Source organism: Notolabrus celidotus, chromosome 9 (genome assembly GCF_009762535.1).
Source record: "Notolabrus celidotus isolate fNotCel1 chromosome 9, fNotCel1.pri, whole genome shotgun sequence".
NCBI lineage: Eukaryota > Metazoa > Chordata > Actinopteri > Labriformes > Labridae > Notolabrus > Notolabrus celidotus.
The window spans coordinates 26,030,546-26,055,130 of NC_048280.1; the positions used below are offsets into that span (position 1 = coordinate 26,030,546).

General features: G+C 39.7%; 1 protein-coding gene and 1 long non-coding RNA gene across 11 annotated transcripts in view; one reads left to right on the top strand and one right to left on the bottom strand.

Moving 5' to 3' along the window:
• The window catches only part of pbx3b (pre-B-cell leukemia homeobox 3b), a 60,268-nt gene extending 47,530 nt beyond the window's left edge, over positions 1–12,738 (top strand). Inside the window, exons 5-11 of one of the 7 annotated variants that reach the window (XM_034692516.1) lie at positions 867–1,002; positions 1,863–1,892; positions 6,968–7,133; positions 7,699–7,776; positions 8,135–8,247; positions 9,059–9,148; positions 11,087–12,738. In XM_034692516.1, the coding sequence (XP_034548407.1) occupies positions 867–1,002; positions 1,863–1,892; positions 6,968–7,133; positions 7,699–7,776; positions 8,135–8,247; positions 9,059–9,148; positions 11,087–11,179 (706 nt within the window). In that variant the 3' untranslated portion in view covers positions 11,180–12,738. The remainder of the gene's footprint in view (positions 1–866; positions 1,003–1,862; positions 1,893–6,967; positions 7,134–7,698; positions 7,777–8,134; positions 8,248–9,058; positions 9,149–11,086) is intronic. The other 6 variants (XM_034692515.1, XM_034692518.1, XM_034692520.1 and 3 more) reach the window with 6 other exon arrangements.
• LOC117819248 overlaps positions 7,428–24,585 on the bottom strand; it is a 139,376-nt gene continuing 122,218 nt past the window's right edge. The window contains exons 4-7 of one of the 4 annotated variants that reach the window (XR_004632493.1): positions 16,391–16,457; positions 13,108–13,252; positions 8,212–8,340; positions 7,428–7,734 (exon numbers count right to left, since the gene is read on the bottom strand). This is a non-coding gene — a long non-coding RNA (uncharacterized LOC117819248). The remainder of the gene's footprint in view (positions 7,735–8,211; positions 8,341–13,107; positions 13,253–16,390; positions 16,458–24,585) is intronic. The other 3 variants (XR_004632494.1, XR_004632495.1, XR_004632492.1) reach the window with 3 other exon arrangements.

The window sequence follows — 24,585 nt, forward strand, 5'->3', positions numbered from 1 at the left end:
TTCTGGCACAACACACAGTATGAGCACTGCAGAGATGCATGATTTTTTACTGTGTTCATGCTCTGTGCATTATCCATTTTCGAGACAATTATGCCCCCAGCACCTGATAGCAGTTAAGACCAAATGAAAGAGGGGGCTGAGTCCTGTGTAATGGATGGAGGGGAGGTCATCAGCAGGTGTTTTGGATTAATCTAATCACTAACAGCATGGTGCAGTGAGGAGCTCTGCAGAGAACAGGGCACAAGTTGGAGGCCAAACAAGCCAAGTGGAAGCACATTTGCTGCCCGCTGCCTGTGTGAAGCGCGGTAAACAAGGCAAAATAAGCAAATGCTCAACAACATGATAAGTAGTGCCCTTGGGAGGGAACAGGGACCCAGATCTAGTTAGAGTTTGCTTGTTTCTGCTGCAGATCCCTGGGGCTGTGGCACTTCAGGAACAATGCTCAACTGTGCATGCCATGATTTCTATAATGCACCGAGATGCACTCCGACTGGGCTTTGCGCTCCATCACAAAGCCCACCCATCCGCTGCACTAAACTCTCCACATTACACGCTTGGACTGGAGATTGCAGACCAACAGACCAAATTAAACATTGTATGTGTTTTGTGACTGTGTGTTTGAGTGGATGTGTGTGCTTGTTATTGGCTGAAGTCTGGTTGGTCTTCCGTGTGTTGACGAGACTCTTGGAGCAGGACACGATATCCAGCTCCTGAGGGCCCTCACAGCCCATTCCTCATTATTTTCACCATTTATGTGTGAGATTGATTGTGCAATTTGTGCGATCCAAATGGATGAGTTAATGCTGGTCCTCGCTAATAGGGCTCGCTCGGCCTTGTCTCTCGTTTTTTTTCTTTTCTCAACCCAGGCGGAAAAGGAGAAACTTCAGCAAGCAGGCAACGGAAATTTTGAACGAATATTTCTACTCGCACCTCAGCAACCCGTACCCAAGTGAGGAGGCCAAAGAAGAGCTGGCGAAGAAGTGCAGCATCACAGTTTCCCAGGTGGGTAGTTGCTCCTCGTACAGTAGCTGGTGGGTAATCAGGGTGGGAAAGCCCAGAGGGATAGTTAACGTAGGTCGCACCATCGACAAGACACAATGTCCGTCCTTAGCTAACCTTGACATTGTGGCTGCCTAATGATGCTTCAGTCAAGGCTGGTCCCAGTCAGTCAGAGCAGGGCCGCAGGGAGGGGAGGCCTATATCATCTTGGCCTCAATCAAAGCACTATGCTGTCCTTCCTTACGCGGGGTCCCCTGCCATTTTTACCCCTCATTCCCATCCACCATGTGTGCTCTCTGTGGTGCCTGACCAGTCGCGCAGGTCATAAGCCGGGAAGAAAAATGGCACCATCCATTACTTTAAGAAAAGCAGTTAAAGTCAGCTGCTTCAAAAACACTGGATGATATTTATTAGGATGTTTTCTGTTCAAGTGACCTTGAGGGACTCTGCTAATTCAGTTATATTCTAGAGTTAAAGACACCACTTTCCCCACTTTATATATGTGTATATATATATATATATATATATATATATATATATATATATATATATATATATATATATAATAGAATAGCTTTATTGTTGGGTAAACCTGAAGGCAATATCTCTCACACCTAACCCCCACATCCAAAGCATTATTATCCTGTGCTCTCTTTTTCTCTTGCTATGATTGTGACTAGACTTTACTTTCATACTCTATTGTTCTATGGTTTTCCTCATGAGACACGATATGAGAGAAACATGAATCTATACAATAATCTGCAGTGTTTTTTGTGCTGTGTGGGGAGGGGGTGTAGAGGGGTATATTGAGTGTAGTCATGAAGAGTCAGATACTGTAAAAGCCCATTCTTTTTTGCCTTCAGGGGGTGGGAAGCACCATCACAGTATCACAGGTATGTCATGACTTCTCCTGATCCACTGTTTTCATTTTTTTTTATTTTTTGTTATGTATGATGTATTAGCCTCACAGTTTTTTGCACTACACAGAACCTCCCTCCCTCTCACTACTGCTACAATGCTAATGCTATCATAAACTGCAGTATTTCAAGTTTTTTTTTTTACGTTTTAAAGAAAGCAGATTAGAATTTTTAGCATTTACATTCCACCTTAAAGTCACTCAAGAACACAGACTATTGTTGATTGATCCATACTGTTAAACTACACTCATGTTATCACCATACTATGTGTGTACTAATGTGAAACTGTACCTTTTGTTTGCTTTGGTTCACATTTGTTTGTTATAGAATTTTAATGAACTGTGTGGTACTTTACAACCTGCAAACTGCACTTCCAGTTTATTTACACCCCCTCAACCCAACCCCGTGACCACTGTGTGCTTATACTGGTTAAAAAACATGGCCACCAACCCTCACAAATGGAGCTCCACTTTGTTATATGAAGGCCACTGTACCGGTTCCCATGAGAACAAATCAGTCTGAGCAGAAATTAGAGGGCTTTTAAAAATTCACTTGAACTCATCTCAGGCCCCATTAGTGGCATTCTCCACGATGAGCGGAGGCCGCCGCAGACATTCTTATTGACTTATTCTTAGTGCCTTGGCTCATTTTAAGTGAGTAACAAAGTCAGAGGCTCGACATGGTGCCGTAAGTGTGTTATCCCTCATCGGAACCCGGCCCCCTCAGACTCACAAATGCTACTTTGAGGGCTCGGTTAAGTCATTTTTCAAACACACCCCCAAAATACTTTTTTTTCTCTCCAGCTTTGTTTATTGCACAAGCAGTTCATTAAGTAAAAAACCATCAGTAGTGAATGGTATGCCAATATCTGTCTGCAGCTAGGCTCAATACATCATGACTGACGCAACCCCCTGCATCATTTTAGTAGCAGGGGTCATTAGAAATAGGAGTGATGCACAAGCGTTCTTCCCTGAGAGGAAAGCCTCTCTACATCAGGAGATCCCTGCAGTTCATATCAGTCACAATACTTCAGTCACAATATATTATTTTGATTTTCTGAAGTAGAAAAACTAGTTCACATTAGTAACAACTTTTACAAACCTTTTTAATTGCACATTTTTCTCCCAAAGGAAATATCAACATCTCATTATCTAATAAGATGACGTTTTCAGTCAGTTCATCTCACTCTAATACTTTTATTGCAGCAATATGGGATTGTAAAGCAAACAGACTGACTATCCCTGTAATAAAAAACTGTCATAAATGTTGCATGAACCCAACCAGCTGTGATCGTAAGACCCACAGAGGTCAACGTGTGCAGCTCCACTGAATGCAGATGTGTGTAGTAGCCTTTTAGGGGTTTTACATTATACAAATTGTGCAATGCCTCAAACAACTGAGGGATGAACGTAAATTACTGTTAAATAAATAAATGACTGATAATGGGTTTGTTCATTAACTAAACACTGATAAACCCCCTATACTTGTGTATTACACAGCTTAAAGCTCCTGTTAGGAGTTTTCAGTTGGTCATGAAACAGACTTAAATTACTGCTAATATGACCTACAGAAGCAAACAGGGCCATCATAAAGAAGAGTGAATATTGCAAAATAATGGTATTTAATGTCAAAGTTGCTGTGGCGAGGTAGGTGTCATAAGAAGAAACTACAAGAATGCTGCGAAAATGTCTTTTGTTTTACATTTTCTTTGGCAAAGTTTCTCTATGTGTGATACATTTGACTGTAAAAGACGGCAGTATGTGAGTTTTTATTTAAAAAAAGCATTACTACGACATGCAAAGGACAAGATTGGTAAAACCATTTTGTCCACAGAGGGTGCAAGAATTAACACACATTGAACATTCCTGACAGGAGCTTTAAAGCTGGGGTTGGTAGTCAGATTTAGATTCACTTTTTGTTATACTGGTTAAAATGATATTTATGTCCCGATGGTAATCAATACATAATGTGTTCTAAAAAAAAGAGCCGCTATCTACAGCTGGAGTAAACCTGGGAAAACACCAACCAATCCCTGCCATCAGGAGCCAAATTATGAAACCAATCAAATCCGGTCCTGTCATTCTGCCCGCCTCCTGCGCGTACATTTCATGTTTGTTTGTGTTTTTAACTTTCACTATGATAATGTTTTGGTGTTTTCTTACCGCTGAGTGAGACATGAGTTGACGTAGTGAAAAACACAAACGATGTGTTGAGGACCGGTTTTGAATCAGTCACGATCACATGGTTGCGAATCAGTGGAGCTCGTGCATGTGAGCGCGGCCGTCATTTTGGAAGAGCTCCCAGGGGAAGGGGGGAGGGGCTAGATGGAGTCCTGAGGAAAAGCTACATTCAAATTCATGCTAGTTTTCCTTGACTACCAACCCTAGCTTTAAGCACAATGAGATGTTGACAGTTATTATAACCAAAGAGGCTATCTTAATGCAAGATTTGTTTTTGCTTCTTTGCATGTATTTTGTTGAGATCTTGAATTAAGGTCTGTGATTGGATGGTTTGTGTTAGGATTTACAGAGGCCACATTAGTTAAAGTTTATGTGAAAGGTTCAACATTTAAGGCAGGTTTCAGTGCTAGGATTCCTCACATTTTTCTCCAGAGTGACACTTTTCAATATTTCAGAACATAGTGAATTTAGAGAAGCTAAGACTTGAGTTCTTATTCATTATTAAAGCGGCCTGTATAATTGATGGTATCACAGCCAGCGAGACCACCTTCGTATGTGTGTTTAAGGCTCAGGGCATTGTAACCTCGGATATATTGAGATCAAACACTGATCATGCATTGCCTTACATTGACTAGCGAGCAGTATTGACCTGAAATAGGGTGAAATAGTTTGAATTATTAACCAGAGCTCGGCAGCCTCTCTCGTGGGCAGCAGGGGTGTAGGCAGCGGATATCGTGTTCTTGCACGGAGTCTGCATGGTCATTATACAATCGCTGCCTCTGAGGCTGCTGATGTCAGGTAATTCAATCTCACAACCTGGTTCTCACCACACATAGGAGTCAATTGAATGCATGGCCTGCCACAAGATAAAAGGGAATTAGTTCTGTAGATTGGGTTGTGCTCCACACCTTCCAGAGCAGTGCATTTGTTCAATATTTAGCTGAACCCCAGAATCACTAAAGCCAGAGTTCAGTGGGCAGGAGAGGAATGTTCGTATAGTACGAAGAGGGGTGGTGTAACGTCCAGAATGTGATGGCAGCAGAGTCTGACCAGACTCATAACACCATGTAGTGGTAGAAAACAGTTATAACACTCTTCATCATAAAGGATTTAACTGCTAATAACTTATCAAATAAGCAATTTTAAAATAAATGTGTAGAGTCTGAATGATTTTCTGACTTATCAAGAAGTAAACTACTCTGCCGCTGTCAACTTTCAGACTTAATGATTGAAATATGTCCTCATGTGCAAATACCCAAAACTGGCATTTTAAGAAATCCAGTTCTGTTTAACACACTGTTTGTACAACATTGTGATACATTAAACAGACTGATGAGCTTTAGGAGCCAGTTTCTATGATTCCCAGGGTTTCTTTGCAGCACTTTGTGAGCTGTCTAAAAGAGGAGAATATTGCCTGGTCTTTGGCTCCACAATCCACTCTAAGCAGGTTAAGTAAAAAGGATGATGGCCAGGGCTTTCATTGCTTCCAATTAAACCTTGCTTGTTAGTTTAACCTCTAGGTAAACCCATCAAACAATTGATGTCAAGGAAACCCTGCCAACAGTGGGCCTCGCCTGAATGGTCATTAATTTTAATTGCCTAGATATTAAAGATTTAGAGCACAGAGACGTGCAGGATAGAAATGATCTGATGTCCTGCAAATCCAGTCAGTTTTCACGCCGCAGCATCGGCGGGCTGCTGGGGATATTAAAATTTAAGCACATGGGTGGAAATTAAATAAAGCGTCATTAGGGGCAGCTGCTCTTTGGCTGGTCCAGCCGTGGGCTGCAGGGCCTGAGAAGGGGAGGGGGGTAGTGGGGCAGCGGTGCAGTGACAAGACACTCTAATTTATAGAACCATTAAAAACAAGCATCACCTCATTATTATTCCAGGGTTATTGCAGAGCCAGCATTCACACATAAGGTTCACCCCTGTACAACTTTCCAGTCTGACTGATGCTGGATGTCATCATTTCAATTCAGCAGAATTAGCATTTCCAGCTACACGACATCTGAATATACCCACTTCAAGACATTCAATTGAATACAGTACTACCTTTAGAGTGCATTAAGATTTATATACTGTTGTATTTCTTTTTATTCTAACCCATCAATTTACATTGACTACACTGTGATTACAGTCTTTATAGGTCTGCAGGTCTCAACCTTTAAACTCTTCTTCTTAGTAAGCAGGAACTCTAAAAGGAGCTTCCACTGTCATTTAGCGTACACACATTCAGATGTTTTATTGCTGTGTTCTGTTGACTGTGTATTTGATTATTAAATGGTGAGGTTAACTTTGAAAAAGTAAAATATGAACATTTAACAAGGATAATGTTTTAAGATGTTTTTATTTTCAATTTTAATTTCAAATATCTGTGTTTTGAATAACTTAAGGCTGTTTCTGCTACTTTCCTCAACAATATTTCATAATCCTACATTTACATAAGGTGTCAATCATGCAGACTCACTGATCTGGAATCAGTGAGAATTCCTAAGAGGGTGAAATATGAACATTCACATATTTCACTAAGGGATTTGAATCTTTAACAATCAGCCCTGATATGAGAAATCCACTGTATATATTGCATTGACTTTAGTGTGTGTGCAGTAGGAGCCCCTTGTGTTTTAGTTTTGTCAGGAGACACATCTGAGAGCATGTCATGCTCCCATCCATGAGAAGACACAAGTGGCTCCTGATTACGGCTTAATTAGCTCGTGTACCCGGCGGACATTACTGCAGGGGCTGGGAATTGGGTACTTGATGGACCCAAACATGACATCTTGAAACAATCACACTGCTCAGTGCACGCTGTTGTGGCTGCTTGACGTCTGACTCCTCTGCTCCTCCTCCCTCTGCTCTCACACACAGGTATCCAACTGGTTTGGCAACAAAAGGATCCGGTACAAGAAAAATATCGGCAAGTTTCAGGAAGAAGCCAACCTGTATGCCGCCAAGACCGCCGTAAACGCAGCGCATGCTGCAGCAGCTGCAGTGCAGAACAGCCAGGCCAACTCCCCTACCACACCCAACTCCGGTAGGCCTTTCTGCATATAGACAAAAAAGATCTGCCCTTTACCTCAGCTGTTAACCTGCTGCCTACCTGCCTCACTCTCTCATGCACCATTCACACAGAGAAGAGTGACAGGCTCTGCTCCCAGCTCGGGGATCACTGTGTCTCCTGTCTATAAGACAGTTGATGCCAAGCAAACTCATGCATAAAGAGAGCGTTCCTGTCTTGTGAACCGAGAACATATGTATTTTTGGCAAAAATAGAAAAGAATCAGAAAGATGCCATGGGATTTGTTTTCCCCTTGACTTTCTGTCAACTTCCTGTCATTTGTAATGTAATGGTATGTAGTCCCACTGAATTGTAGTGCTGTTTTTCTGCAAAATAAAAGTGAAACATGATTGCTGGGAGCATTTTAGTTACAGTAACAGAATATCAAAATATGCATTTCACATTGAATAAGAGTCATACAGACATAGGGAGCCTTAAAGGGCATGTTTCTTTAATGAGTAATGTAATGCTGGGTTTGGACTTGGTTGACCTGCGTCGGGTGTGGTAAGCTTATGAAGTGGTCCCTTTTTCTTGCACCCAGGATTCCAGATGAAAGATGAAGAGTTTCAGCTGGATTCTGCCGAGAGCAAAAACACTCTTTTAACCAACATGTTTACTGGTACTGGTCTTTTCATAAGCTTCTTATTGTCCTTGTCATTTACCATGTGATACCTCCCTGCCAAAACCTTAGATTGGAAATAGGTGATGTGGAACAATTGGGTGCTTAGGTGACCAGTCCCCTTGTGTCATGTGATTTTCATTTCATTTGTGTCCACCGCATTCGTAGAAAAAAATAGATCCTCTTGAATCCTTTCTGCATCTCTTCCTCTTCCGTTTGTTTCTTTGCTTCCCTCCACCCCTGTAGTTGCTTGCTTTATGGGACTAGTGTATTTCTTGGTGTGCGTGGTGTGTGTGTGTCTGTGCTTTCCCTTTATAGCCTTCTCATGTATTCAGCTACTTACATCCTCCCTTTCCAGGTTCTTCAGGTTCTTTTAACCTCCCAAACTCTGGGGACATGTTCTTGAGCATGCAGAGTCTGAATGGGGATTCTTACCAAGGGGCACAAGTCGGAGCCAATGTACAGTCACAGGTAGGATCCACAATCGGGGGACAGTTCCTGACTCTTAGCAGTGCAGAGAGCTGTCCTTGTCTTGCCTGTGTACTGAGCCATCCACAGTGCAGTCTGAAGCACAACCAAAAATAGACAAATGAGAAAAAAAGACGCTGCTTAAAGCGAGGGCAGTTCAAAATAAACATTGAGGCCTCCTAAAAAAATCAGATTGGCTCAAGTGTTTACCGACTATTTCGCTTTGGATGGAATATTTTGGCAGCCAAAATATAATCCCACCCCACAAAGCAATTCACTGGTTTCTATTCCAAATACCTAAAGTAAACATGTAGTGAATGCATTTGGCTTTGACTTGAACTCTTGGGTTGGTATTGGGTTTTTGGTACTGTGTTTTCCCCTTCCTTTCTGTACTTTATATTGCTATCTTCCTGTCTCATCTTGCTATTGTGTGTTGTTGATGTCTTCCATTATGTTAGCTCAACGCAGCTGCACAACTGACGCACAATCACTGCCATGCACCAAGGAAAAACTACATTCAGTCACTTCAAAGAAAAAGATACTTACAGATTTTAAAACATCTACACATTCCTGCAACTTAAAACACAGTTTGTGTTACTTTTCATAGCCATCATAGAAATTTCACAGACACAAGCATGCTGGTAGAGTCAGTCTGCTGAATCTATTAGCTGTGTTAGTGCGTTTGCTGCAGGACACCTTTTGTGATTTCACACTAGTCACTTTCCGTAACTTCACAGAGCATGTTCACAGTTAGTGTCGGCCAGCTCGGAGACTCTGAGTTGACCGGCTTGCCCACCTTTGTTTGTCCCCTCAGGTGGATACCCTGCGCCATGTTATCAGTCAGACGGCAGGATACAATGATGCTCTGGGGATGAACACCATGTACAGTCCACATGGCTTAAATGTAAGTAGATGTTTATATATTACATCAGAAATATGTTGCAAGAAAGGCTTTGTGGAATTAATCACTGTACTTTTTGATTTTAAGTTTCTGCTGCTTTATTTTTATAATACTGTGGTGGTGTAGGGGGTAAACATTATTTTGCATTGTGTGATCAAGGAGGATACAAGTTGGTGTGTCTAGTGCAGTCTCCTGAAGCAGCTGCACTGCTCTCACCCTTGCCTGAGCTGCAGTATCATCATTAGCTCTCTGGTGAATATAATCCAACGTATTAAACAGCTGTGGGAATTCCCTAGACAATTAAAGGTTGTAAAGATACGGACAGGAGCTCAATGCCAGGTGAACCCAATGTTTCCCTCAGGACCAGACGCAAACCTCTACCAAGTGACCTCCAGAATAAAGGTTCTGATCTTTGAGCCCCATTTCAGTCAAAGCAAGAAGGCAGGTTGTTAAACACTACCAGGTAGATGCAGACAGATAACGTTGCGTGCGTAGTTAGTTAGTCACCTGATATGAATAAAAGATGGATTTTTATTAGAATATACACGTGGATAAAATCTTCAACTTTACACTTCCAGACATCTTTTAATACTTTGTCTGACTCAAACCGAAAATGAGATGAAAATAAAAAAAAAACAGAGCTCCCCTGCTCTGTATCTGTTGCATTTAGCTGTTTTGAAATGCTTCACAGAATTTTCCATAGCCTTATCTCCATGATAAAATATGAACATGTGATCGCCTGCAGCTCTTTCCAGACATGAATTCCATCTTCCTTGATGAGGTTTGATATGGCGCCTTTTTGTAAAGCAGCACATAATCTGCAGCTATCAGGGTAAAGATTAATTTGGTTGATGAGAGGGTGAGGAAGGAGGGAGAGGAATAATATCAGACAGCTTTCTCTGCACTATATCAGAGCTTCAGTGTTTGCTCCCTTCATATTGTCATGCCTGTTGGGTATAATACGCGCATATTCACAGCCTAATATTATTTAAAGCTTTAGCATCAGAAATAAGGCGTTACATTCACAGCAGTGTTACTGAAAATGAAAAGGAAAGTGTTTTTCTGCGGAGAAAAATTAACACATTCTATGTAAACAAATGGTGGGGGCTGACGCCAGCGTTCACTGCTTTTGGTGTCATTTTGGCTTTGCTGAAGCCGTGTTGCTATAAGCTCTTTAGACATGTCAGCTCCTACCAGGATCAAGTGTTTTTCACTTTCTCACAAGGTTTCTCACTTCCATGCACAGTGCAGACCTGTACCCACTGGCTCAGCACGGCTCAGTATGATCCTCACTAAAACAGCAACTGACGGCACTGAACAGCCTCGACACATGAAAAGAGAGAACCAGAACACAAGACGAAGACAGTAATAACATATTCTGAATCATCCCAGAGCTCCTGTTTTGTTGCTACAGTCCTGAATGTGCCTTATAGATGAATTAGCATAGCCTAACCTTTAGCTTTGTTGGCGGTGACGTAGAGGGATCCAGTAAAGGCTAGGTCATGCCTGGAGCGAAGCAAAGTCAGGCTGGCTAAGACTGGCTCTCTGGGAGAGGCCCTGCCCTGTCACTTCCACTCAGCTCTCCCCACCTCACCCGGCCCGAGCCCTCCCTCTTCCTGACTGACAGCAGAATATGTAGCGACAAGCTGTCGGCCGCTGCAGAAATCTGCTTAGACGCTGATTTCAGGAAGAGCTCCCATTGGTCGGGACACAAGACAAATTTGTTTCTGAGAGTGTCTTTGCTGATGCTACTGTAACGCAAAGGACTAATCACACAGCAGCAGAGTGTGTGGGACAGTTTGATGTCAGCTGACACAACCAGCATCCATGTCTCGTTTCCATTTTTGGAGTGTTGTGTTACATTTTAGGAGTGAAAATGCAGGCAGATCGTGTTGCAGAGAGTGTGATTGTAATCTCAACCTTTTCCTATTTGTGTCCCAGGCTAATGGAGGGTGGCAAGATGCAACGACTCCGTCTTCTGTAATATCTCCAACAGGAGGACCAGGAAGTGTGCACTCTGATACCTCGAATTGATCCGCTATTAATGCATCTTTGCCTCCAGCTGGGAAAATGGACTCTTTTAACAACAACAAAAGACTTTTCAAGGCTGATTTGTTTCCATGTATCTTCAAAATTTCACCCAAATTACAGACAATTTGACATCATCCGACATTAAGTGTTCCCTGATTGTTCAGTGGTTTCTTTCTGTCCTCATGAAAAACTGTAACCATCATTATTTGTTTGTCGTAGGGTAAGCACACACATGTACAAACAGAAAACAGATGATGCTCGGTAAACTTTCAGGATATGGACTTTCGATACTGGATGACACTCTGTTCAGTGTTCTTTTATGGCGTTTTAATTTGTTTGATTTCTGATTTAATTACCGCTTGCCACTTCCATAATTGGGTTCTCATTCAGTTCATACGATACATAGATTAAAGCAGCTGTTTCTTTGACTGTAATGTGCTCGCAATCTTGTCCAGCAACTCAACAATGCTACCGCTGACAGCTCAATGGCAGCTTTGTAGTTCCTTTCAAGATTTATTTTTGCCTTACAGCTGTATACATTAGTCGAAGGAAATCACTATTCAAAGTCTGCAACATAAAGGAGTGTGATTGATTGCTTGACTTTAACATGACACCATTCCATATTTTATAATTTGATGTTTAGTATGTACATATGTAAACATTTTTTTGTATTGCTTATCAAACAAATCCCCCCCTCCCCTCCAACAGTAGATCATCCCGTCACAGCGTGCAGGAGCCGGCCCGTTACACAGGAAAAGTTGTACATAATATAGCTTAAGAGTAATTATACATCCCACCAATCAATACACAGCTTTATTACCTCATTCAAAATCATACACCAATTATTTCTGACATTTCTGTAGCTTAGAGTGCTCACTTACTACCTCTAAACAACATGGCCACCATTCTTTCTTTTGCCCTTATTTAATGTTTCTATGTAGTTCATTTGACGCCATCTTGTAACACTGTAAACTCTTCATTCTCTATGTAATCTAATGTATATTTTAATCTTTTAATAAAACGCTGTGGCTGCACAGCGACTTAAAATGACAAAAATAAAAAAAATGAAAATGATAATATTAATACCATGAAAAATGGATGGGGGAGGGGGAGGGGAGGGGAGGGGATGAAGAAGTTGTATGTTGGTGGCTTTTACGAGGGGGGTGCGATGAACATTGTTGATAAATTAACACCAAACAGTGAAACTGTTGTAAATACTGAAGAAGAAAAAAAACATTTTGAATGTTGCTCATCTTGTTACTAAATCATGCAAAAAAGGAAAAGAAAAAATCACTATAAAAAGTGTAATGCATAGAGGTTTCAGTATTCAGAACTGTACATTTTCAGCTCTGTTCAACAGGGTGCAGAACTTGTTTTTCTCTTTTTTCTATTGTATGTGATTCTGAAACTGAAAAGTCATGACAAATGATTTGTGGCAGTGATTCTAATGTATTAAAGATGTTTAGTGTTACTTTCTAACCAGACTACACCCTGGACTGAAAAGTCTTCCTTGTGGTAGTTGTGTGATTTCGAACATGAATAAACCTTTTGCTTTCATGACAGCAGGTTGTGCCCTTTATGTTTGTTCGGACTCTTTTACAAACTTCACATTCCTTTACGTTACGCTTTGACATCTGGGACTTCCTATAAATTCTCTCGTGTGCATTTTAACAACACTTTTTAACATAATATTAAGTGTTCATCTAATACAAATTCCCTCATATTTGATATATCTTGTTCATTGACATGCAGTTATCCCTGCACATTTAAGCTCCTGTGTCACACTGTGCTGAAGGTAAAGACTTAACCTGGTTTGCAGCTACTGTCGAGCTGACATGGTTAGTGCAATTAACTGAAATGTCAGGCACTTCTAATTCAGGCTATTTCGTCTGTCTGTTGTGGAAAGGCTGCCTTAATGGATCATTGGTTACCAATTCCACATGGAGATTGACATCCATTTATCCTCATTTTCTCTGCTGAGAGTTCTTCATTCCTGTCTTCCTCCTGTGCTCACGTCCACTGTTTGTGTCTCTCACTGATGCACCCTCCTGGACTTCAGTAAATATCACAGTTACTCTGTAGCAAATGGAGAATATTAACACTCAGTATGTGAAGATCATTTGAAACTTTTGCTTGTGTGTGTGCATGTTTGAGGGGTGATTTGTTCTGACGTCGACATAAGTTTAGATAAAAAGGAGAAAAAAAAGATTTAACTGCAGATCATGAGTTTGATTCAAGCGCAAAGCACAGACGGTGTCTCAGGAGAGTAGATTTGTCCACTCAACCTGTACAGAACTTCACTGAACACCTTTTTCTGAAAATCATATCTTTATCCTGATACCACACACACAAAGTCTCATACATACATAGAGATGCTGTTTTCTATGGAGTATAATAGCCTAACACTGCATTTTTCTGTAATGGCTGTAAACAATAATTAAATTAAGGGTGATTCTGCAACATTTCAAGTTTTTCTATGCAACATTTAGTGTATCAGCATAAGTTAATTTACTCCATAGCAATTGTTTAACAAGATTATTATTTAATAGAAATGCAGTGTGCTTATGCATACACTTTCTTCTGACTTATAAAAGCAGACCAGTCCTGCACTTCTCTGCCATGTGGATTACAATCTATTTGCTCACTCTACCTTTGCAAATAGATACATTTGCCTCCCAAAGACTTCAGCTATTGGATTTTAAGAACTGCACTCAGCAGAATTGGTCTCAGAACCTTTTAAATGAAGAAGTTACATTTTCTGAGATTATGCCTATTAGAGATTTTTCCAAGGTTCATTAAGGACGACATTTTCTAAGTAAAATTCACCATGAAAAGCATGCATCATTAAATATGGAAATCCAGAGTTATATTAGCAATATGCACATAGCCAGCGCCAATTAAATTAGAGAAAGATATCATTTGTATTATTAAGGTAGAGTTCATATTGAATTAAATAGAAAATGTATTTTTTTCACACTGTGATTTATAGCATATAGTGCATTGTTCACAGACCCGTGTTATACTATATTTTAATACAGAGGTTGTTTATTAAATGTACAAAGCTGTATCCACATCGCACTCAGACAAAATGAATTACTAATTGTGAGGAGGTTCACACAGAAACGTTCTTTGCTTCAGATGCTTTAAATTATTGCTGCTTTTAGAAGTCAGAGTAATGTAACATCAGAATAAAAATAAGAAAGAATGAATGAAGTCTGAGTCAATAGGAAATATGAAGAACCTTGTAATTACTGATGAAAAGTCTGGATATGTGTACAGCAGCAGATTCTAATCTATCAGAAGGGATTTGGGAGATATTCAAGAGAGCAGGCTATTGTTAGAGCTGATATCAGTTCATTTACAGCAGCCGAACATGTTTTGTACTTACCGGAGCAAACAGCTATCATGATCAGGAGTATTATACTGGTTCAAAAACACACATTGAATCTTATTTACTGCAGAAAAATCACACCAACCTTCAAAGAAGAAGAAGACAGATAAAAGACCAGACCCATGGAGACACTCATGTAGATGGAGAATAAAAAAAGATGCTCCATCAAAACATAACAGTTTAGGCATCATGTAGTTGTATCGTATCAACAGGAGATTTCAACGAACTGAAACAAAATACAGACATGGGCTTATGCCACGTTACAGGCCGTGTACATTGGTGCAATTGTTTTAGAATTGTGCTTTTATGTATGGATTTTTTTTGTTGTGCATGATGTGTATTGGAAAAGACACGATCTAGCTGACAGGTGTTAAAACAGAGCTTACATGTGACTTTTATTTCATCTATTGAGGATGTATAATGTCAGGATTTTAAAAGGTTGGTTTTATATTTTGTAGAGTTGTATACTGAAACAAAAATATTATTATTATTTTTATTATTATTATTATTATTATTATTATTATTATTATTATTATTATTATTATTAATATTATTATTATTATTATTATTATTATTATTATTATTATTATTATTATTATTATTATTACTACTACTACTACTACTATTATGCAGCAATACTACTTTTGACAGCACTGTATATTCACAACAATGTTTTATAATATATATAGCCTGCAGTAGACTCATTTAAACTTTAAGATGTCCCTCTGATTGTCTTTACAAAATGCAGTGTCTGAATCAAGGCATTAGGCAGGGGCTTATTCAGGGTTACTGCAAAGGGTGGTATGGGCCCCCCTGGAAAGCTTGGTCACCCCCCAAGTCCTTAACTCTGATTGGCTATTTGCCTTGTCTGAGGTGTGACTTCATTAAAAAACAAACTATTTTGGTGTTCAAACCAGCTGCAGCGAGCCCATGAAATTGACACTTTGTGTTTTAGTACTCAAACATTTTAGAAGAAATACTTGAAACATTCATTTTCATAGTGTTTAGGTGTTTGCCTGCAATTTTCAAGTTATCTCTTTGTGAAGCTCTGTTGTGTTATTTTTAATGTCACAAAACTAAATAGAGGAATTAATCATCTGTGTGACACTTTATTGTTAGTCTTTAATGAAGATATCATTAGTAGAGGCAGACAGGATAAATAAATGTTATTCAGTCATGTGTGTCATTTGAGTGTTGGGCCACCCTATTCTAAAAGTCTGGACATCCCCTGGTCATAGGTGAAAATTGTACTTTTAAAATGTGAGGCCAATCTTGGATTACATGCATTTCTATAGGCTGTGAATTAAAAAGAAAGAGCATTTTAGCTGACTAATGTGCTTTGTAAAGGATTTACACAGTTAAAACAGTGCATTTCAATAGATCTGTTTAACACACTATTCTGTTTCCTCTTCATAATCTATGCCAGATAAAGATTTTCTTTGTTAGAGCACTCTCCATGAGATGCTCATGCAGGCAGAGACCTGAGCCTGAGCGTACACTACAGTAGTTTGATTTAGTGAGCGGCAGTATAATGGAGCAGAGACTTCCTGCACTGATCTCTGCAGCAGCTCTCACTTCTATTAAGAGATGAGTCCTGAGTGGCCTTTGAGCTTAAAACAGTGGAGTTAATTAACATTTGATCCTAGCTCTCCTTACATCTTTACAAGTTCATTTTCAATTTCATTTCCCCCCATTTTGGCGCCGGGAGATTGCTTTAGGATCACATTGTAGCCTCATCTCTGAACCGATGCTGGCTTATCATAGCTTGTTGGGCAGAAGCAGGCATGTGAAGGCTTGTGACAGGAGACAGATGTTTGCCTTACCTCTTAGCAGACGCGTGTCAGCAAGCAAGGGCTGCCTTTGTGCTGCTCAAATACACTGACACCAAATCTGGAAAAAAAAGAAAACAGAAAAAAGCAGCTGTAAATGTCTCTCTCTTCATATTTGTCCTCTTTATCACTGGCTTAAAAAACTGCACAAAAATATATCAATATCTATAGTACACTTTATTAAATCCATTAGTGCACTTGTTCATGAAACGGACCCTTGTCATTCAGCTTACACACTTCATAACACAGCCAATTCAAACTATAATATAAGCCACTAAGGCAAATAAAGCTCCAACTTACAGTATACAGCATAAAGCCCCAAAAGGTTTAAAGTACCCTTATATCAAACTGATGTGGTAAAAGCTCTCATATGTGTCTGTCTATAGAGGTGTAGCATCTGCTTCAGATCATACAAGGTCCCCAATGGATTCATTCCTACTTATTGCTCATTTTTGGAGGAATAAATGTGTTGATGTGTGTGTGTGTGTGTGTGTGTGTGTGTGTGTGTGTGTGTGTGTGTGTGTGTGTGTGTGTGTGTGTCATTCCTACAAACATACTAATAACGGAGGTGTGTTTTAGAGGCAGGAGTATTAAACAATGACACAATGCAAACACGGCACCTGGCACCCTGAAAATCTGCCACAGGGCTGGAAAGTGGATCATGTGCCAGTTTCACTTTAACACTCAGACTAATGTTTCCATCCTGCTGTGCCGGGAATAACAGGGAAGTTTACCACTTAAAGAGGTTTTCATTGACAGCACAGTGTTACAATGATTCTTCTTACAGCTTAATATCTATTAAGTATGTTATAATACACCACTTTAACTTCTCATACATGTTTATCCATAAACTGATGCTGCTTGTATTTTAAGAAAAAACTTAAAAATATGATCTGTTGTCTAACATTTAACATCTTGGTGCTCAATTTAAAGTCTGGCCCACATTAAAGGATTTTTAAAACCTTAACAGATGTTGAAAATATGAGAGACCCTACATGAAGTAATAAACAGATTTTAACAGTTTAGTTCCCAGAGTGCGTGGAGTGCAACAAGATGGCCAACACAGCTCACCACACCCTGACAGATTCCATTTAATAACCAGTCAAAACGCAAAACTTGAAATCGCACAAAATCTCTCAAAGTCAAATGTGACAGTAGAGAAACCAAACATGGTGGATAACAGGGTAGGCTTTAAGCTAAATGTTGTTTGCTGCTTGGCTAGCTGTTACATCAATTGTTGTGGGTCCTTCATCAGTCGGCTTGCTTCCTGATTGGCTATCGTTTCATTCCACGTGACAAGCCAACAAGTCAGTTCTCAGCTGTCCTGTCCCGGTTGTGTGTGAGGTTCCAAACACACAACAGGATATCTAATCATAAATATTGAACATGTTTGATATTAACAATTTCAAATCAGTGAAGCTATGATTTTATACTGAGTGGATAAAGAGTAAAATCATTCTTAACATACTCACACTACGGGAAAATCTGGCATGACAATCACGACTAATGTCATTAAGGGAGAATGGGTTATCTTGTAGTGTGTACCTTGCTTACGATAAAAGATTTTAATTAAAGAAAAGCTAAGTTTAAAAAAAAAAAAATGTGGGGGGGGGGGGGGGGTAACTTAGTACTAACAATAATGCAGCAAATCAGGCAAATCTGCTTTAGAGAACAGCAACCATTCATTTAAATGTGATGTAACATTTTAAAAAGGAAATAGAACAGATTTATTTTTTTTTGCTTACTTTCAGAAGCTTTGTTTTTGGCTCAGCTGTGGATACAGCCAGCCAGCATACAGAACAGAGAGAATTGAAAACTCATCTGCGCTGGCTGACACTGGCTTTTAAAATGAAAATCTGTGTTCTGGTGTTAATTATGTTTTTTTTTTTAATCATTTTTTCCTTACATGTTGTATTCATTGTCAGGTGGACTTTTATCTATTTCAGTGTCTTTTATGTTAAATGTATTATTGGCCTGATGGTCGGATGTTTTATTGGTGACTGCAAAACAAATCGCCCCTCACAGATCATAAAGACTGCCTTGAACCTTGAGCCTTGAAACATTCATGTACATTTTGGCACATTTTATTCAAACATCAATCAACCCTCTAAAATGAATCTTCATATCCACAGTCATGTCTGTGTTCAGTTTGTACAAATGGAACAAGTTTCTTTCAATAGATCTTGAAAACGGAAACACAGACAAGTCTTTGTTCCAGTTTATCCCAAAAACTATGAAGTCAAATGGATTTAAATTAATTTAACACAGGTTTCTTTTCACAAAAAGAATTAAAAATAGTTATGGATAATACAAGCTGGGCACTTCTCTGTCATGTTTGGTCAAAACTGAACACCTCCATGGATCACTGCATAGCTTTAAAAGCTGATGGGAAAATTTGGTTGACAGAGTGAAGGTAAAAGAAGTGCTGAATTAAGGGTATAACTGTAAACTTTTGGCTTTAGCATGTAAAATGATCATGCGAGCTCACACTGCTTACAGTGGACAAAAAAAAAAAATCACACATCAGAAAAAAAAACTCAGAGAATCTAGATCCTTCTGTCATGTTTCGTGAGATGTTGTCCCTGGATTAAAGACTAAAATGTGTAATGTTAGGACAAATGTTTGAATTTATATATTTATCCATCAGAAAAACAATCATACTGACACATAGTGATTACATGTTATTCTCCAAGTGGCTAACAGATCTTTACTATAACATGTAAATTAAATGTCCTGTGTAAAAATCTGTCCAGGCTTTCTTCTCTCTCTCTCTCTCTCCTCTCTCTCTCTCCTCTCTCTCTCTCTCTCTCTCTCTCTCTCTCTCTCTCTCTCTCTCTCTCTCTCTCTCTCTCTCTCTCTCTCTCTCTCTCCTTTCAAAGATATATATCCTGACATCCAAAAACAAATGATCCTGTTGTCAACTTCTGGAAAAAAGATAAAGCAGCTGAACCAATTTGTTATCCAAGATTAGGCATATGGGTCATTGAATAAGTATCCCAGACAACAGTCGAAATCCATTCAAAGGCTTTAGAAAAGGTGTAAAGTGACAGGTCCACCTAAAGTGACAACATGTTTGTGACTACATTCCTCTGATGTTTTTCTTCTAACTAAACATAAAATGGCTTGTTATGTATCGTTTGTTACACTCTCTCGTGCAGGAGGATTTAAAGAAGGACGACAACATGCTGGGAAAGATTATCAAAAGCTTCTGCAAGTAGAGCCGTTTAGAGCTACTGATGAAACTCTGCAGTCAGAGTTATATCTGAGGTGTATAACCTGAATGAACCTGACTGTAAAACCTCATCAATGTTTACTGCTTCAGCAGCTCCAAATCTCTAAGAGTATAGAGAGAGTTCAGAATTTAATTCTATAACTTAATGCCCTTCTTCAAGCAACACATGCTAACACTAACAAGATGCTTCTATATGTGATCGCCTGTCTCTTTGTCTGTGAGAACCATCTACTGGCTGTGTGTGGTTATTTGTGTTGCAGTGTGTTACATGTGGTGGAAGAATATCTTCTGTTATTTTCCAAGCTGCTTTTTTCTGTACGACCAATTTCATTCAGTTTGTAATAAAACGAAGAATTAACAAAATGTTGATCATGGTGAAAGTTAGGCTTGGCATGACCTATGTGATTGTCTAAATGTAGTGCAATATCAGCTTACACAGTGGTCTGATAGTCAAGCAGGACAGAGCACTGACAATATAGTCTCCTTTGAAAACTCCCACAGATGGAAGATGAAGCTAGGGATTATAGCTCTAACAATGAAAGTACAGTTCTCACCTTTCTGAAGTGTCAACAAAAACTGAGACTGTAGAAGCTTTGTGAAAGTAGAATTTATGCTACATTATGCTGATTTATGAAATTGCGTCATAATTGGCCTCAGTGTGCAGAGTGTAGGCCCAGCCAAACTCCCAGTTTGATGATGACTCATTCTTTGTTAACTTTTTGAAAAATGGGTGGAAATAATGTTGACAGTGATACTGTTACAGTGGGGCAAAAAAGTATTTAGTCAGCCACTGATTTTTCAGGTTCTCCCACTTAGAAAGATGAGAGAGGTCTGCAATTTTCATCAGAGGTACACTTCAACTATGAGAGACAAAATGAGAAAAAAAAAATCCAGGAAATCACATTGTAGGATTTTTAAAGAATTTATTTGTAAATTATGGTGGAAAATAAGTATTTGGTCAATAACAAAAAATCAACTCAATGCTTTGTAACATAACCTTTGTTGGCAATGACAGAGGTCAAACGTTTCCTGTAAGTCTTCACCAGGTTTGCACACACTGTAGCTGGTATTTTGGCCCATTCCTCCATGCAGATCTAGAGCAGTGATGTTTTGGGGCTGTCGCTGGGCAACACGGACTTTCAACTCCCTCCACAAATTTTCTATGGGGTTGTGGTCTGGAGACTGGCTAGGCCACTCCAGGACCTTGAAATGCTTTTTACGGAGCCACTCGTTTGTTGCCCGAGCGGTGTGTTTGGTATCATTGTCATGCTGGAAGACCCAGCCAAGTTCCATCTTCAATGCTCTCACTGATGGAAGGAGGTTTTGGCCTAAAATCTCACGATACATGGCCCCGTTCATTCTTCCCTTAACACAGATCAGTCGTCCTGTCCCCTTTGCAGAAAAACAGCCCCAAAGCATGAGGTTTCCACCCCCATGCTTCACAGTAGGTATGGTGTTCTTGGGATGTAACTCAGCATTCTTCTTCCTCCAAACACGACGAGTTGAGTTTTTACCAAAAAGTTCTATTTTGGTTTCATCTGACCACATGATATTCTCCCAGTCCTCTTCTGGATCATCCATATGCTCACTGGCAAACTTCAGACGGGCCTGGACATGTACTGGCTTAAGCAGGGGGACACGCCTGGTGTTGCAGGATTTGAGTCCCTCTCGGCATAGTGTGTTACTGATGGTAGCCTTTGTTACTTTGGTCCCAGCTCTCTGCAGGTCATTCATCAGGTCCCTCCATGTAGTTCTGGGATTTTGCTCACCGTTCTCATGATCATTTTGACCCCACGGGATGAGACTTCGCGTGGGGCTCCAGAGCAAGGGAGATTATCAATGGTCTTGTATGTCTTCAATTTTCTTACAATTGCTCCCACAGTTGATTTATTCACACCAACCTGCTTGCCTATTGCAGATTCACTCTTCCCAGCCTGGTGCAGGTCCACAATTTTCTTCTTGGTGTCCTTCGACAGCTCTTTGGTCTTGGCCATGGTTGAGTTTGGAGTCTGACTGTTTGAGGCTGTGGACAGGTGTCTTTTATACAGAGAACGAGTTCAAACAGGTGCCATTAATACAGGTAACGAGTGGAGGACAGAAGAGCTTCTTAAAGAAGAAGTTACAGGTCTGTGAGAGCCAGAAATCTTGCTTGTTTGTGGGTGACCAAATACTTATTTTCCACCATAGTTTACAAATACATTCTTTAAAAATCCTACAATGTGATTACCTGGATTTTTTTTTCTTATTTTGTCTCTCATAGTTGAAGTGTACCTCTGATGAAAATTACAGACCTCTCTCATCTTTCTAAGTAGGAGAACTTGCAAAATCAGTGGCTGACTAAATACTTTTTTGCCCCACTGTATGTTTCATCATGAACAACTCAGGTTGAGTCTATTTTACAGTCACAAAGGAAGAGTAAGGATGGTAGAGCTTGGCAAGTGCACACAACGTTTAAATACTACAACACTTAAAGCTGCTGTGAGGAACTCTCTTTTGATTTAAGCGCTCCCTGTAAACAAAGGGGTACTCTGCTGATTTTGTTCTGTACATGTGCAAGTAGTGTTTTCTGACGAAAGCCACATCCTGATGTCTTTTAACAGTCTCACTGAGAATCTATACCATGTAAAAACAAAAAAAGGCTGTTTAAAAAGGGTGCTATTCACAGCCTCATCTGTATGTAACTATATAGAAATAATAAGTCTTCAAGCATCTGGTCACTTTTGCTTTTCTAGTACATGTAGAGGCATCAGTGTTAATTTGAGACTGTTCCATAACTAGCTAAAAACTCCTCACATGAGCTTTAATTTAACTTTCTTTAATCATTGTTACGCATAAAGAAGCTTACTCTCACTAATCACTCAGACACACTGAAGTGCATTCAACACACTGTAAAGTTAACTGTGTTTATCATTTTGAATTCACAGTTCAGACTAAACAAGGGTGCATTCAACACAACTACACACATGTACACACACACACACACACACACACACACACACACACACACACACACACGTAAACAAAACTCTTCTCTTCTTAACTTTAACTTACTCAACATGACATCCAAGCACATTCAGACACTCTAAACATATTGAGTGAAAACAGCCAAATTACTCGGTGTAAAATGAAAACTTGCCTGACAGTTTTTGTAGAAATAATAACAAGAGAAAGAAGTTGGTGTTTCCTGAGTGACAACTTAAGTTGAATCATGAAAACAAAATGATTTCCACTGAGGCAAGTTGTCTCAGGTTATCAGGTTTTTTGCAGATTACTGATCAGCTCTACTGCAGTTTAAGTTTTAATAATATAGATTAAGTCAACACTGATACAAAAGACTGACATTTTACTATGTTTAGCATGTTATACTTTAACAATGATTGTAGTGATGCCTCATAGGGTCCAATCAAATCTTATGACTCAATTCAACATCTGTTAAGACACCAAATATGTTATTATCTTTAATGTGTAAAGCACAATAATTGTATTATCCTTTAATAGTCACATATACAATATTCATGCTAAGCTAAGCTAACCTATGGTAGAATTATTAGATACCTAGAGGACAGTTATTTAAGTGGTATCAACAAAACTAGCCTTGTTTTTATTATTATTATTATTTTTCAGGGTACACAGCATAGTATAAATATACACGATGAAGCAGCGACAGCGTCTCACTGTATTTCATGACGGTAAAAATGTTAATTTTACTGAATTATCTCCGTACCTAAAATTTAGCACCCAGCTGCTTTAATTCTGGTAATTACTTAAAATAATGGCAAATTTTTGCAGCACATCCTCCCTCCTCAGTGCACTGTCTTGTGCAGTGTGGTTATAGGCTACATTGTGTAATGGGAAGTCATTAGCTTTTGGTCTGATGCAGTTTGTTCTCAGTCCCTCGCTGCTGCATTTATATTTCATATCTTATGTTTCACACTGTATTAACAGCTGTGGCTTGTTTTTGCCATCTGCAGACAATTACTTTAGTTTACTCGGCTTTGTAATAATAACATGTTTTCTCCTTGCTACTCTCTCAATAGACAACATACTGCAAATTCTTGACAGGTGCTGAGGCATTTGCTCAGGAGACACGGTGAGGAGGATTATTACTGCATTATTTAGTTCTCCTGAAATAAACAAACACATTCCCTTTCTGGCATCATGTGCGACTACACCACGTCAGCATTGTGTTGTGTTGCATCGCTCCGGCTCGGAGCAGCCAATTATGATTTACGTCGACTACCGAGGAGAACCTCAGTGCCCCTTTTCACTACCAACAAGAGCCACTTAGTGTCGCATATTTTCCCTCCCTCACCCTCTCATTTGCTCAGTGTCTCCTCCTTTTATGACCTTTTTACATTCACCTTGCCTTGTTTCACCTACTTGCTATCACGGCAGTGGCTCAGGTTCCGCTCCACAGTCTAGTTTCAGTATAATAACTTGACACTTCACATTGCATTAGTCTTAGTCCCGACAACAAGGTTATGTGACCTATAGTGTCAGGGAGCATACACCATACTTGCCTGGAGTAGCTATTTATCAAGACAGCTTTGGGCCACCTATGATTCAGAGCAGAACAAATACAGATGTGAGGCGCATGTACCGAGGACATATTTGTCCAGCAACCACAGTTTTAGCCAGAACACCATCACAGTTTTCTCCTACAGGGACCTGAATTGAACGGGTAATCCTGTAGAAGCCACCAGGATACATAATCAATGCACCATTAACAAAATAAAAGCATATATATTGTTTTTACACTCAAACTCTTAAAGCTAAGCATTACTTCATAAATACAAACTTCTATTTTTTCATTCCATCGATTGAAATTGTATTGATTAGTAACAAGGAGGAGAAAGGCTATTGCTAAGTGTTGACAGCCATGTACAGGGAGGATGGGGAGACTTCAGGCTGCAGAGAAAAGAGGCCGGCCCCGGACCCCGAGGAAGTCATTAGGAGA